Raw genomic sequence first — 16,499 nt, 5'->3', positions numbered from 1 at the left:
AGTGCATGCACATATGGAGTGTTAATGGATTTAGTGTGTGTGTGTGTGTGTGTGTGTGTGTGTGTGTGTGTGTGTGTAAATGTGTTTTTCAATGTATATATTTGTCAGAAAGCATGACAGTACAAAGGAAATTTTAAAGCATGCTACACTTAAAACAAATTAAAATGTTTTGTTTTAGTGTGTGAGTGTAAATGTGTTTTCCAATGTATATATTTGCAGAATGACAGTACAAAGAAAAGATTAAAGCATGTTACGCAAACAAAATAAACAATTTGTTTTTCAATGTATATATTCGTCAGAAAGAATGACACTACAAAGGCAAGATTAAAGCATGCTACACATAAACAAAAACACAATGTTTAGTAAATGTTTGAGTGTGAATGTGTTTTTCAATGTATATATTTGGTGAATGAGTACAAAGGAAAGATTAAAGCATATAACACAAAACAAACCAAATGTTTTGTTTTAGTGTGTGTTTGAGTGTAAATTTGTTTATCAGTGTATATATGTGTTAGAGTGACAGTACGAAGACACTTCAAATGAAAGCAAACGTTACACACAAACAAAACAAACACAATATTTTGTTTTAGTGTACATGTGTGTTTGTGTGTGTGTGTGTGTGTGTGTGTGTGTGTGTGTGTGAGAGAGAGAGAGAGAGAGAGAGAGAGAGAGAGAGAGAGAGAGAGAGAGAGAGAGAGAATGAGACTGACGGACTGCATATGAGTGTACAAGTTATCTGCCCCAGGGGTGACTGATGTGAGTGTGTTATGGTAGGGGGTTGGGACCGCCGAGAAAGATTATGGAGGCAGGATCAACACAAGTATAGTGGTGTAGCGCTTACCCCGCTCTCATCACTGTTTATGGTTAAAAAAAACAAAACAACATGTCAGTAGAACATGATACACGCCGACGTCAACCCAAATGACCAGCAGCCAATGTGTTTTATGTCCTGACTCCAACTTTCCAGAACACCTTCCCTCTGACAACCCACACACCCTTGGTCCATCTCTGACTCGGGGCAAGAAGAATACAAAAACAGCCCCTCCTGTTGTCATGCATAACCGAAAAAATAAAAATAAATAAAAAATAACTTTGACCATCTTAACACCAACAAAACCATGTAGAAAGCCCAACTAGACCAGTTCTGCACAGTTTTCCTGCATAAAAAGAAATATTCTGTTTGTTTTCCATTTAAGCCAAAGGACTGAGTTGAAAGTAATTTATTTTCTGCTCAGGAACAGAAAATCAGAAAGCAGCTTAACAGCCTCATTTATCATATACAGTATGTGTTCAGCAGCTCTCAAACACATATTTCTTATTTCCCTCAGTAGCTGGAATAAAAGAACTAACCTCATTTTCTTTGCAGAATAGAGATATATGACTGCACAGACAGAGCCAGAACTTAATTCCTCTGTTATAAACACATGCACAAGCCAGCACAACCTCCCTCTCTCTCTCTCTCTCTCTCTCTCTCTCCCTCTCTGTCTCTCTTTTTAAACAAGCCGTTCAAACAGAGAGTTGGCTGACTCTGAATAAAGCCCGTTACAGCTCTACTTGCCTGCAATAAAAGGAAGTTGACAAAATCCCAGCATGCTGTCTCTTACCTTTCATAGCTGAAATCACAAAATACATCATTAAGCTCGGCAGTCCATAGGCACCTGATATCGCGAGTGCTAGCACGAGCCCTTCACTGCTGTTTCAGCAGCAGCTGGCCAGCATAGCTATGCCGCTCAGCTGCGCTTGCATGACCACACCAGAATCCATGTGACTCTGACATCAGTGCTCCCTCACCCCAGGCCCCACCCCTGGATTTTGATTGGCAGAGGAAGCAGCCAATGAGAAGGGAGGGGGAGGAGAAAGGGGTTTGGCTCTTTTCCTGCAGGCTGAAGTGGATGTGACTGATGGGACAGTTGAGGGGGGTTTGGGGGGAGGCTGTCACTATCTCTTATGCATTATCGCAAACAAGAGGGAGTCATAACAGTAGCACAACACCAAACAAGTTTTCTTTTTATATACCTTCGGACAGGGTGATAAGGTAACTGTAAAAATGTTTAGACGAATTTAAAAAATGAATTACATGTAGAAAAAGATCAGTGGTGGACCTTTTTACTTAAGTAAAAGTACTGCTACTGAAGAAATAATTCACTTGAGAACTAGTAGAAGTGCTGAGAAATATTATGACTCAAGTAAGAGTAAATAATTAGTTTGCCGAAAAACTACTCAAGTAATTACATTAAGTTACTTTATGAAAATTATATTATATATAGTATATATGCTTCCATTTTTAGAATACAAAGACATTTTTGTTCTTGAAAGAAATTGATATTTCCTTTCACCAAGGATGCATTAAATTGATCAAAAATACCGCCAAAATTATTAAATGCAAATTATTATTACCATTTTAAATAATTGTTTTAAGTGGTATTTATTCCATTTTTTCTTTACCCATGATGGCAAAAATATACTGTGTCACCTATTCCTTACAAAAGCATTCTAAAGTGCTAATTTGGTACTCAAGAAAATGTTCTTATTATTAGAACAATTGAAAATGGTTGCGCTACCATGCGGATATCACAATACAGTAGCTTTTGTCCCCATTTGCTGAGGTATTGAGTTCTTACATGTTAAAAAAAAAAAAAAAAAAAAAAAATCTCCTGAAATTCTATTTTCTCCTAAAGTCTATTGTTTTAGAGAGATGAAGGCTATTCCATGCATTATTATTTTGAAAAAAATAATTTCCAAACAGGATAGAGAGGGAAGTGGACGGCTAGCTGCACAACAAAAAGACAAGTAACAGACTTCTCACAGGTCCTAAACTAGCAGCTTCTAAATGCCAAAGACCTGCATTGCTGCAAGATAATTCTTGGACAAACAGAACAGTTTAAGAATACAATATTTATTTAAATAGAAATAGCCATTTGTAACTAACTAAATGTCTCTAAATCATCTCTAAGCTACATAATGTGCATTGCGACTGAAACACATTCCTACTTCAGGGTTATTCTCATTCACGTATGTCCAAGTATTTTGGCTATTAAGAGGAACTTTATCATCTATGATATTGCAGCAATTATCCAGATATGGAATGAGATTATTAAGCAAACTGTTATCAACTCCTACATGCCAACTGAATAAAATAAGGCAAAAAATAAACATTTCACACAGTGTTGAGTGAGAGAGATGATTGATTCAAACACTAAAAGTGGTTGTTCTGTATATATATTATTGTATTACAGTTGTAATAATAAAGTCTTAATTAACATTTTGGTTATTTAACATATTGAAATATTATTATTAAGTAAATTGTAGCATTTGGTTACATTATGTTTTGTGATTTCTCATATCTTTTTTTATATAACATCCATCACTTGCGCACTTTTGGCCTCTAGCGGGTGAGGCTTTTCAGACAGATAAAAAGCAGCACAAGTACAGTACAGCACCGTGAGTGAGAGTGTTACTTGCTAGGACAGTTTATATTGAACAAGAGGGGAGAACAGTTACAGAATTTAACGTGGGAGTACAATACCGAACTGATGCGGATTGATAGAAGCGGAGAGCCCATCTGTGCGTGCGATGGTGCAAGGAACCGGACGGCGGGGGAAAAAATTATGTTCAGTAAAAAGTCAAAAGAAGATCACAATGTATGTAATTGTAACTATATCAGATATTTTTTATAAAACACGGGAACTCATTGCGTGGGTATTTTTTGCCCCATATTTTGAATTATATTTTGATATTTTGTGTCAGTTTCGGTGGCATTTTTGCCCCGAGTCCCTGTTAATTTCTGACACTATTGGCATTGTATCTTTCTAAGGTATATAAAAAGTTTGTTTTAAACATATAGTAGCAAGTAAACAAGATATCCCCACATATATGTCAAACAACATTGTGTTAATGTTTGGCACATTGCCTATCTTAAAAAAAGTGAAGTTTGATCAGTGGTTAAACGTACCGCATACCTGAATGAACGGCTCCTTTCCAGAATAAAATGAAATATGCAGAAAATCACAGCATTACAGTTCTTGTATAGTGACAGGGCAGAAAGTCTTGAAGAAACTAGAGAAGAGAGGACACCGGCGGCAGTTTATGCAAGCTGCTGTGCTCAAGATGCTGTGCCCTGCAGGTTTCCGTCGTGCTGCGCACAGCGCGTTTTAGTTTATAAACTGATTTAGCGCTTATATATTGCTGATTTCTTCTTCCCAAAAAACTCCTCAAAAATTCAGTAATATAATGTATTTTTTTGTACTTTGTAATTGTGGTGAAAAACAACTGTAGCAAAGTTGAATACTTAATTCTTATTCAACTTCAGTAAAAGTACTATTATTTATTTATACTTAAATTTAAAATTATTTAAAATTTACTCAAGTTCTGTAACAAGTAGCTGTAATTCATTACTTTCCACCTCTGAAAAGGTCAAATGGAAATGAATGAACTAAATTTGTGAATTAACTTTTTTTGTTGTGGAAAAAAATTGTTGGAATCTGTCAAGGGTAGAAACCATACTTAATTTGACACAAATTAAAAATTAGGCTGCAAAAACAGATTTATAGTCCATTCAAAAGATTTTACTGTCAAAACATCTTAATGTCACATTGTAATTTAGACAGCCCGTGTTTTCTAGAGATATTTGTCACCTGGAAGAATTTTGGAAAGACGTATTATAAATGTTACATTGATTGAACAATTACTACCTGACTAAAGTCAAATTACTGATATTATTAAGTAATATTATATATAGCTCATGCAGAAAAGATGTGAACAATTGAACAATTTCATGAACAATTTTTGCCAATTTTCCAATGATTTCCTCTGCATTGCTATATGACAAAGTCTGTATATATTGAAAAGGCAAGTTCTGCCCCTGGTTTATATGCATATACACTGTTGCTTATGATTTTGTCAATTCATTCATTCACTGTGTGTGTGTATATATATATATATATATATATATATATATATATATATATATATATATATATATATATATATATATATATAAAATGTCTTATCTCATTTTGGCACATCTCTCTTTTCATATGTGCTAATATTAGATGGGCAGATGAGACTGCAAGCAACTCCAGATGTTTCAGAGAGAGAGAGAGAGAGAGAGATAGAGAGAGATAGAGAGAGAGAGAGATGCTCCTCTGACCTCCCTCCAGGAGGCTGGTATCATCCTTTCCTCGCTCGCCGCTCTCTGTCCTGCCTGCTGTGAAAGGCGTTCACACTGGCTGCCCTGGCAGCTGAGCAGCGCAAGATAGCAGGACTAAGAGGGACTCATACTGATCCCTCCACCACACAGTGACTGTCTGATTAGTTTCACTATCTCGCCATCCTTTTCATTTTCTCTCCAGCGCTCTGTCAGAGACCCCGTCCCTCCCTCTGCCCCCCTTGTGATCTCTCTCTCTCTCTCTCTCTCTCTCTCTCTAATAATCTGCTCAGGTGTCTCAGCAGCTGGCAGATCATGATTCTGGTCTTAGAGAAAGCTGGCTCTGGCCAAAAAATCCAGCTTCATTTTGAGTCTCATAAATAAGCCCCTGCTCTTCTCGTATGCTCTCTGGACTAACTTGAATCTGAGATAGCAATATTTCAGCCCTCAAGTAAAAATCGTATTATTGAATTATTATTATATTACTAAAATATATGCCATTGTGACTCTTTGTTATGTGAATGTGAATAAAATGTTCATTTAAATGTTAATTATTCTCCTAAAAAAACAAATAACCATGGTAATCACTGTTTCAATCAAACTGATATAAGTTGGTATTAACCAGTACTGTCAATACAGTCAACATGAAACTGCATTCGCAACCCATTTTACTTTCGTAATGTTACATATTTCTGAGAGATTGGATCATGAAATGTTGATGATATTATTGATTAACTATTTAGCACAGCCTAGCTAAAAGTCATTTCAGAGGCAGAGCAAGTTATTACATTTTGACAAAAGAGTACGAAGACAATTTAGACTTTAAAAATAATATGCACTGATGAATTGTGCAGAATGAGACCAGGAATGTGTATTGAGAAAGTAAATGAGGTCAATTTTGATTTCATGTAAAAAAAAAAAAAAAAAAAAAGCGTGATGACCATATAGTATTTATTATTATCAGTGCCTTTGGTATTTTGATGGAAACTATAGATATCATCTTACATTTTTGTAATAAGGATGCCAATATGTGCCTTTTTCCAATGAAAATCACTGTTTACCTGGATGGCTGTGGTTGCAATGCTAATTTAACACTAAACAAGCAGGAATAACTGTGCCACGAATCCCCTGAATAATAATAATAAAAAAAAAAAATGCAAATACACTCCGCATCTGATGCCATAAATCCCAAAAATATCATCTGATCATGACCTCTTGCATGATCCATTAGAGGCAGCAGAAATAAATGAACTCATGTTATTTCAACACTAATCCATCAACGGTCTCCGCCTAATAAGCAAAATATAATATCCCCACCTAGATTATTAAATGAGGTGTATCACAGTTGAAAATTAGCCATTTTAAAGTTGCATTAGCAGCATGGAGGTAGTTTAGCTCAAGTCACGCTGTGGCGTTAGCATTAGTGTTAGCGGTGGGCTGTTTTGCCTCAATTAAGCAACTGTGTTTTTGACTGCGTGGTGCTTACGTTCTTTGGATGAGTCAGTCCGAGTGCAGCTTGTGGTAAGTTTATACTGCCATGCTCTGTTGTGATACTGCAGTCGGTAGGTAAGCAACAGTTCTGTGGTTAGAGCAGGAGGTTGCAGACTGCTGAGAGAAAGGCTTTCAGAAAACAGTGTGCTGTAGCCTCTGGGCAGTGCAGTTCAGCAGCGCACATTTGTACTTGGAGCAGACAAAGCTACATGCGCACTTGCATGCAAGAACTAACGCAGCGTGTTTTTCATCTTCCAAAACCTTCACATCTGATTAAGATAACCCTAGTTTAGACTGCACATGAGTAGTCAGTAATGGTGAAATAAGATCTGGGGATTCAAGGCAGAGAGTTAAAGGTTAAACGTTATTCTTGTGGAGCTGACATAGTGTGTGTGCATGCGCTATACTACTGTTTGTCTGCTGCTGAGGGTAGCCGTAGCTCTTACCAAGATTGAATGTTGACATGGTACCATTTCTAATCTTTGCACGCACACCGCATATACCATCACTACGCCACTGGTTATATAGTTAATACTAATGAGTAAATCAGAAAACAATAGCGTACACCATAGCTAGGGGTGAGAATGAGCTGGGACTTGGCGATATGATATAGTATTGTAACGATATCTGAGCTGTGATATGATAATATTGCTAATATTGCAACTTTTTCTCTCATTCACCTTCTCATTTAAGGTCTTTGGTTTTTTGCACAAGGAGTGCTGAACTTCTTGCTTTACTTCATTGTAGAATTATATACATAGCATTGAGTGTAGGTACAGCAGTGTAAAAACAAAACACAACAAAACACATAAAAAAACAAAGCAAAGAAAACAAAAATGAAACACAAGCATAACAGATAACTTTAAAGACTTACTGTATATTCATAGCTCGTTCCTGAGTATGCTTTTTGGTAGAATATAAATAATTGAGTGTTTGCTGACAAAATGCCGCAGTATGTTCTATCTTTTCACACACTTGCTCTGATTGGTGCTCAATCTCTTTTTTCTAAAACAAATTATTGTAAAACAATTACAAAAATAATGATTCTTGGTATTGGAATACAGATACAGTATTGTGACATAAAATACTGCAACACTTTTAATACTTAACACTTTTAAGATATACTTCGTTTTTCCACAGGCAATTATGTCACGCGCACAGCCGAACATTCTAGACTTTCAAAGTAACAACTTTTGATCGCAAGCCCATATGGACACATTAGGCGTATGCACACTTTCAACTGCTTTGATGCTTTTTAGTCCATTTAATAGCATTCACATGTGCAGACTGAGTCTAGAAAAAATGAACAGTACTCGAGTGACGCAAATTTCGTCACGCGTGTACTGTTCATTTTTCTAGTCCCAGAGCGCAAGACATACTGTAGTGGCACGTGGAAAACAGAAGTATGCTTTGGCATTTACTCTCTACAAAAGGCAGCATTACTTAAGAATTGAGTGATAGAGCATGTCAGATTTCCAACCAGTCACTGGAGATGTCAACATCTCCGAAGTGTCAAAAATCAAACTGTGAAGAACTGCAACAATCATCGGAGGAATTAAGTGGTGTTAAAGACACCAGCTGCCACCAGACAAGCCTCATCCTTTCCACTCTGTGCCCTGGAATGCATTTCCCTCCCTTCTATGAGGGTTTTTCTGACCTTGATCAAACTGTAGAGTTGTACGTAGAAGATCCACACATGCAACAGAAGATATAACCTCTTCTCAGTGATAATTTATTGAATGTCTTTATTGTAAGCAGAGACGGTTTATCATCTTTGGCAGAGTAGCACATGTTCCTGGACCAACATCCTTGTCGGTCCCCATACCTTGTTGTTCCTCAACTTTGTTGTATGCCATTTAAATCACCATGTTTTGCCTCTTGCATATGATTCTCAACAAGGTGTTCTAATATGTCCAATTTTGACCCAGCATGGGTGTATCCCTTCCAAGCGAGGACCGAAGGTATGCCCTGCTTCCATGTCTGTCTTCGTATATACACTACAGCCCTAGTCAAATGTCTGACTCTCCACCTCCTGATTAATTCAAGCAAATGAATTTATTGTAAACAACCCCTGTGGGATGGAATTCAATTGAGAGGGGACGCAGAGCATCCACTGGTGCCCCCGAGGAGCCAGGCGGAGGACTGCAGCCGATAATGGGCTCATTAGCAGTCTGTCAGTAGCCATCCTACGCACGGCAGAGCGAAAAACAGCTGATTCTAGCCTCTTTAACTCCTGTCTCTCTGAAAGACTGAAACCGCAGCTCTGAGCTCATTTCGTCTTTAGAAACTTTTAGACTACGGAACGTTATTTAAGACAATGTGAAATCAAAATTGACCTTTTTTTCCTTCTTATTAAATGGTTCTGGCCATATTTAGCGTAAATCATCTGTGCATGTTTGTCACATTATGGAAGTTAAATATGTAGCAAATGGTGTTTTGTGTTGTCTTAAACACTACGGTAATGCCTTAATGCACCCTAACTAGACTACACTGCACTATATTGTTACACTTTGAGGTACCTTGTAACAAAAGTATCCTGGAATGTACTATGAATTATGTTTCTCAACAAATAAACATTTTATTACACCACTTCTGTGTCCTAAAGTCACCTACACTTTGTTTCAAAGTTCACTGTATGTTCTTCTAAACCCAGAGAAAAAGAGGAGGAAAACTTCACAGAGAGAGATGCCACATATGTGAAATGAGGGTTCAACTAGAGATCACTGGAAGGAAATAATATCAGTCTATCAACAACATGATCACTGGATCCAGTGCAACTGCTTTTTCTGGATTAATCCAAGAGTTTTCTGTCACAGACCACCCTGACTGGAGACAGGACAGATGTATCACAGAAAAGTGGCACTTTTTTTCAGTAATTCAGAGAGGGACTGTGGCAGCCAGTTCCTGTCAGCTTCAAACCATTACTGAATTAACAAGTCCCCTCTAAATACACACACAAAAACCTCAATATGGATCAGTTTAATATATACACCGAAGAGTGTGGAGGCACAATATCAATCCGTAAGCACACAAGCCTGTATAAAACAATCATAAACCAATTTAGAGCCATTCCAGGCAATTTCCTGTGGTTTCCATCTGAGAAGAGGACTTCAATAAATCACTCCGACAACAAGGGGAATATCTATTTCCAGGATAAACAGACAAGTCTATTGGGCTTCATTTCTTTGATAGAGAGGGAGATGTTACATAGGGAGTTCAAATAAGAGAAACAGTGGAAGATTCAGGATTTAAAAAACAAAACAAAACAAACAAACAAAAAAAAAAAAAAAACATGAGGGTTAGTACATTTTGGCAGGATTTCATTTTTGGGTGAACTATCCCTTTAAGCAACCCTATTCGGTAGTATTTCAATCCAGCATTGAAGCTTGCCATTCACGGGAAGTGTTTAATTTCAGATTTGGTCAATGGAGAGCTCTGGCTGATCGGTTCCTCATCCAAAATACAGACACATGAAAACTGAAAGGTTAATCCCAACATTAAAGGTCATGTCTAGATGGATAAACATGTTCTGTAAAACTCTAATGGTGGATGAATGTCGCACATGAATCTTGCTAGATTTTTCTCAGGAAGGTTCCCATTTACATGACCAATATTAATACACTTGTTAAAATCTAGACACAAACTGCTCCCACTAGCAATGAACGAAATCCAAATGTGGGCCACTTTCTTCGTTAGCACAGCGTATTATGATATTATGCTCTAAAGAATGACTCAGCCTCAGTTTGGGAAGTAATTATCGGAAAATGGGCCAATGTGATTGGTTTCACTTCAAATTTTAGATTTCACTTTGGGGAAAAGGTTTAAAATAAAATATTGCCACATATCCATTTTTTTACTGGGACATTCTTACTCTTTTTAAGATTTGTATCTATTTAGCTACATTACAGTTTTTAGACATAAAAAAAATAAAATAAAATTATGACATTGATGATAGGGTTGGGTATTGATACAAATTTCCAGATTCAATTCCGATTCACAAGCTTTAGATTCGATTCAATTCCAATTTCGATTTCAATTTGATTTGATATATTCATATGTGTATATTTCAGTTATGATGGCCAGTTTGCTTAAAAAAAGAAAGAAATCCTCTCGCAGATAATGCTGTTACTTATACTGGGGACCTTCTTGCTAGGTAAATTACGAAAATATTAATTTTACTATTTTATTAGTTTTTAATAATTTTGGTCACATTTTAGCTTTTTAAAAATGAACAAATAATGAATTCCACCAGTAAATATGACATTATATTGTATATATTATATTTGGTTGCATATTTATTGTTTACATGCATAATTTCCTATATTCAAATATTTACATTGATTTGTTGAACACGTGCTAAAAACTGGTACTGTCTCTTTAAGAAAACCACCATTTCTGCAAAGAGCATCTGTAAATTAGTGCAATCAAAGTCTTTCTAGCAAGTCAGTCCACTGTCGGCCATCTTTGGAACACTCTCGGATTTCATGTCACGCCAGTGTAGCTCCTATCTTCTTGAATCGGGAAAAACCGAAATCTCAAAAACGGTTGGTCAAGATTACAATCAAAGAATTGTCAGCAATAAAATTTGATAATATTGGAATCATAAATTGCGCTTCTTTACTTCATTTCATGCTAAAACACGCAATTTTCCTGGCTTGTATATCTAATGCGCATGCGCGTTAGCGAGTTGATTGACAGGTGATGTCTGTATCTAAAAGGTGATTGGCTCTTTTATCTGTAAGGTGGGACTTCCTTTCTACATCCGTTGACTGGGTTGGGTGCTAGAGCTTCTTGGTTGGGCGTTCCAATTTCTCCCATTCATTTAAATAGAAGTGGCCCAACTCTGCTAAATAGTCTCTGGTGCCTATTAACGAGAGAGAACTCGGATGGCTTTACCTCATTCGTGCTATGTGTAATTAGAATGAAATGCTTATTTTTTGTTGTTTTTCAACAAGTGATTGTAAAAAACAGAAAGGATATTAAAAGAGACATAATTCAATGAAAAAAAAACAGTTGCGTGGATCTCACCTTTGGACACACACGGAAGGAGTCAAAACAAACTTTTACTCTCAAAACGGTGCAAAACGACTTCCCCACTAGGCTTTACTACACAATCACTGGTAAGTGAAATCTGAACAGTTACTAGCCAGTGGCTAATAAAATAATTTTTTAGTCGCATAGCACAAAATTTGGTTTCAAATGCAAGCAATTTCCTCTCATTATAGAAGAGATTGCGCATAGAGTAAAAGAGAAATCTTGGGATTTAAGAATCGAAGTTGGATGCATTGGAAAATCTGATGTTAGACATGATGTGGCATGTCTAACTGTGCCCTACTGTATTTGTATTGAGAACTACAGCTGAGGCCAAGATTATCAGTAAATAATGACTTAAATTATAGGCTGTTCCTCACATAAAACTATAATATGGCTTCAGAAAACTTATTAAAATAGCACACAAATATTATGGACTAATTTTAAGGTGTTCCATTTGTGTTTCATGGGAAAATAACAACATGCAGGTTTGGAACAACACAAGGGTGACTAAATGATGACAGAATTTTTATGTTTGGGTGAACTATATCCCAATGAAACTAGAAATAGCATAATATATGGTTTCTGACTAAGAAACGTTTGCTTTTCTAAAAACATTGTCATTTGTAAAACCGTAACTGTGGTTTAAGCAAAGATTAATAATCAACAAAATCTAAGGAGCCAAGTCACCAGAAGTAATGTCTCCAGCAAATACAAACAGACTTGCCAAGAACAAAACACAGGGACCAGAGACAGAGAGCCCTGTTTGACTTGTTACTCAAACAAATCTCCAGTCCTCCTCTACACGGAGAACGTGTTTACCTCAAATTAAATTTGAGCCCTTCCAGGTATTAATAATATGGAGACATTTGGCAGTAAACAATTTGATAAGCATTAAACTCCCCTTGTGCTCGGTCTAATTGAAAACATCAGATGGCCCCAAGCGGCTGTTTGCTCGCTGATGCTGTCGATGTTGTCGTTGCTTGGTTAGTTTTATTAGAGCAGGGATGTCAAACCAATTTCTTTGTCTTAGGGCATTTTCTCATGTTGGCGATGTGACTGAAAGAGACAAACAAATAAATGTGTTTATGAGATTAATTGGAGAGAGGTGGAGAGAGGCAAGATTTACAGCCAAGGTGAGTTGCAAATCGCTTATAGCAAGGACACGCACACACACACACACACACACACACACACACACACACAAAAATAAAAAAATGATCAGAGGACCAGAGTGAAAATACTCCAAAAATGAGAATACGAGCCTCAGGTGCAAGATCCTATTTGAAATCATATCAACCAATAGATTTAATTAAGTGGTGGATTTATGCTTCAGTACAGTAAATGTACTGCCTCAAAATTCTCTCATTATTTACTCACCCTCATGTATTTCGAAACTCATATGACTTTTAATTTCCCACTGAACACAAAAGGGGTAATTAGGGCTGTCACAATTATGAAATTTAGCTAATGATTCACTGTCAAACAAATAAATGCCATTAATGATTTAATTGTCTGTTTTAGGGTTTATCATGATTATGGCGATTAACTGTCATCCAAACTGTCATACTTGTTTATGCTTGTGATTAATACACTTACACCTTAAGAAGTCATTTATTTATATTTAAACAGGAATCATATGAAATAAATAAAATAAAATAAATGAAATATAGGGATGTATTTACTTTAAGGCTTTAAAAACTTTAATCTTGAATAGGGAAGGATGACATGAAAAATAATATTTTTTATATCAAAATATGTATCTCTTTTTGGTCAACTTTACTCTTGGTCAACTTTTCATTTATAAACATTAAGCTGTCGTTTTTGGAACGAAGCTATTATATTATATTATATTAGTTACATTACATTACATTATATTTCTGTCCAAAATTCTTAACTTTCACAAACATTATTTTGAGGCTCTCCAAGATTTTCAGTGAATAACAATAACAATTTTAGTCTATTACTCAAACATATAGCTTTAGAAAATTTGGAAGATGTACAAAAGTCATACAATTACTTTAATGTTACATTTATTGTGCTTTTCTGTCCATTTTGGAGCGTGAAATACCTTATCCACTTTCACTGTATGGAAGAGAGCAGCTCATTAATAATAATTATAATAATAATTCCTTACGTTTTATATAGCACTTTTCTAGGCACTCAAAGCGCTTTACATAGTATTGGGGGAATCTCCTAAACCACCACCAGTGTGTAGCATCCACCTGGATGATGCGACGGCAGCCATAGTGTGCCAGAAGCCCACCACACACCAACTATTGATGGAGAGGAGAGTAGAGTGATGAAGCCAATTCAGGGATGAAGATTATTAGGAGGCCATGATAGATAAGGGCCAATGGGGGGAATTCTGCTTAAATTTCTTCTTTGGTGTTCCACAGAAGAAAAATCATACAGGTTTGAAGATGAGTAAACATTTTTTTTGTTTGTTTTTTTTTTTGTATGAACTATAATTTAAATAAATAAATAAAAAAGGACCCATTTCCAGCAGCCATCACTACAACACCTTATCCTTGAGTAATCATGCTAAATTGCTAATTTGGTACTAGAAAATCACTTGCCATAATATCAAACACTGCTGAAAGCTATTTTGTTCGTTAAATGAAGCTTAACATTTCCTTTATGTTTGTTTTTGAGTTGCCACAGTATGCAATAGAACAGCATGTCTTAAGGTCAATATTAGGTCAAAAATGGCAAAAAAAAACAAACAAACAGCTTTCTCTAGAAACTCATCAGTCAATCATTGTTTTGAGGAATGAAATCTATACAATGCTTGAAATTGCCAAAAAAACTGAAGATTTCATACAAAGGTGTTACACTACAGTCTTCAAAGACAAAGGACAACTGGCTCTAACAAGGACAGAAAGAGATGTGGAAGGCCAGATGTACAACTAAACAAGAGGATAAGTACATCAGAGTCTCTAGTTTGAGAAATAGACGCCTCACATGTCCTCAGCTGACAGCTTCATTGAATTCTACCCACTCAACACCAGTTTCATGTACAACAGTAAAAAGAAGACTCAGGGGTGCAGGCCTTATGGGAAGAATTGCAAAGAAATCCACTTTTGAAACAGAAAACAAAAAGAAAAGGTTAGAGTGGGCAAAGAAACACAGACATTGGACAACAGATAATTGGAAAAGAGTGTTATGGATCTTAACCCCATTGAGCTTTTGTGGGATCAGCTAGACTGTAAGGTGCGTGAGAAGTGCCCGACAAGACAGCCACATCTATGGCAAGTGCTACGGGAAGCGTGGAGTGAAATGTCACCCGAGTATCTGGACAAACTGACAGCTAGAATGCCAAGGATCTGCAAAGCTGTCATTGCTTCACATTTTTTGATGAGAACTCTTTGAAGTAGTTTAAGAAGTTCTGACTTATTTATTTATTTTTTTTCAAACTGTAATAGTAATGTCCTGACTATACATTGTGATCAGTTGAATGCCACTTTGGTGAATAAAAGTACCAATTTCTTTCCATAAGAGCAAAATCTGTACATTATTCCAAACTTTTGGCCACCAGTATATATATATATATATATATACATATATATATATGATGATCTCATCCAGGCCAGAAGTGGAGGATCCATCCATAAGCCTTTAAAAAAGAGTTGGAGAGAAGGAGACACAGAAGACAAAGAGAAGAAGGAAGGGGAATATATCACCATGTACCAAGGTCTGAACCAGGGCCAGGCAGAGACGCTCAGCATTCTAATGATCTTCCTCCCTGCGAAGCCACATAAAAGTCCTTCTCTCCGAAAAAGAAAGCAGAGGTGATTGGGAGGGGAACCTCGCCAGCTTCTCTACAGGAAGTAGGGCAGGTGATTTTAGGTGTGATAATTACGGTCATAACTAGGCATGAGGGATAGGTAATGGCCCTTCTTATCCTTCATATGGAGCATCGACGGTCATGGCAACTGTCGCGGGCAAAGAGCATGATTATGTTCTTTCTTCGTGTACTGCTCTGACTACTGTATGAACCACAACGACTGTTGAAAAGGGCAACGGGGGAGTATGGCCTTTCAGGAGAGAAGTTAACGAATGAACTTCATTATTGAGGAGCATACCGGGGAGACCCCCTGGGGCATGTGATGTATAACCCTGTGTAACAGAAACATGCAATGCCCTCCCCCAACGCACGCACTTGCTCCTACACATCTTCAATGCCAAATGACTATATCAATCCTGATAGAAGGGATTGGAAAGGTTGAACATTCAGAGTTATGCAAGAAAATAGCAGCTGTACATAACGAGAAAACTTAAAAAAAAAAAAAAATTAAAACAAATAAAAATAAATAAATGTGTGTAATTTTTTCACTGTTAAAATACTTTCTCCTATCCCAACTTAATATACAGAGCTATAATTAAGCCATTTCTAGGTTGATTCCCACAAAAACTGTAAACAATGTGGCTCTATGGCAATGTGGCTCTATCTTAACATTCTGTTTTATTTGTGCATCCAGATCAATCTAGCATAGCAACATTGGCTCAACTAATGACGTGATTTTAGGGCCTGACTTTCTGTATGTATCATTATTTTTGCAATTCTGTTTGGTAATGTTAGTGATGAAGAGATTACACCCTTCACCTTTAAGATGCTAAAAAAAAAACAAAAAAAAAACCCCGGAATGCTTGCAAATGGCAGCAAATAAAAAACCCCCGGTAAAACCGAAAACAACTCTAAAAGAAGGGATGGGTTAACAATAAAAAGTTTACTTATGATGGTGTGTGAAGAATAAAAAAAAAGAAACACAAGAAAATGGGAGCAGTACATAACAGAAAAAAAATGTCAAAAATGAAAAAATAAAAAAAA

The 16,499-nt window shown here is 36.6% G+C and overlaps 1 protein-coding gene across 2 annotated transcripts in view; it reads right to left on the bottom strand.

Moving 5' to 3' along the window:
* LOC127437416 (nuclear receptor ROR-alpha A-like) overlaps positions 1–16,499 on the bottom strand; it is a 447,320-nt gene that overhangs the window by 92,438 nt on the left and 338,383 nt on the right. Inside the window, exon 1 of one of the 2 annotated variants that reach the window (XM_051692305.1) lies at positions 1,605–1,780. The exons of the other annotated variant lie outside the window; for it this stretch is intronic. Within the exon in view, the coding sequence (XP_051548265.1) occupies positions 1,605–1,635 (31 nt within the window). The 5' untranslated portion in view covers positions 1,636–1,780. Of the gene's footprint in view, positions 1–1,604; positions 1,781–16,499 lie in introns of those variants that run through there. 2 annotated transcript variants of the gene reach the window in all.

This window comes from Myxocyprinus asiaticus, chromosome 48, assembly GCF_019703515.2.
Source record: "Myxocyprinus asiaticus isolate MX2 ecotype Aquarium Trade chromosome 48, UBuf_Myxa_2, whole genome shotgun sequence".
NCBI classification, from domain to species: Eukaryota; Metazoa; Chordata; class Actinopteri; order Cypriniformes; family Catostomidae; genus Myxocyprinus; species Myxocyprinus asiaticus.
The sequence above is the reverse complement of the archived record's forward strand: the minus strand, read 5'-3'. Positions and strand labels throughout refer to the sequence as shown.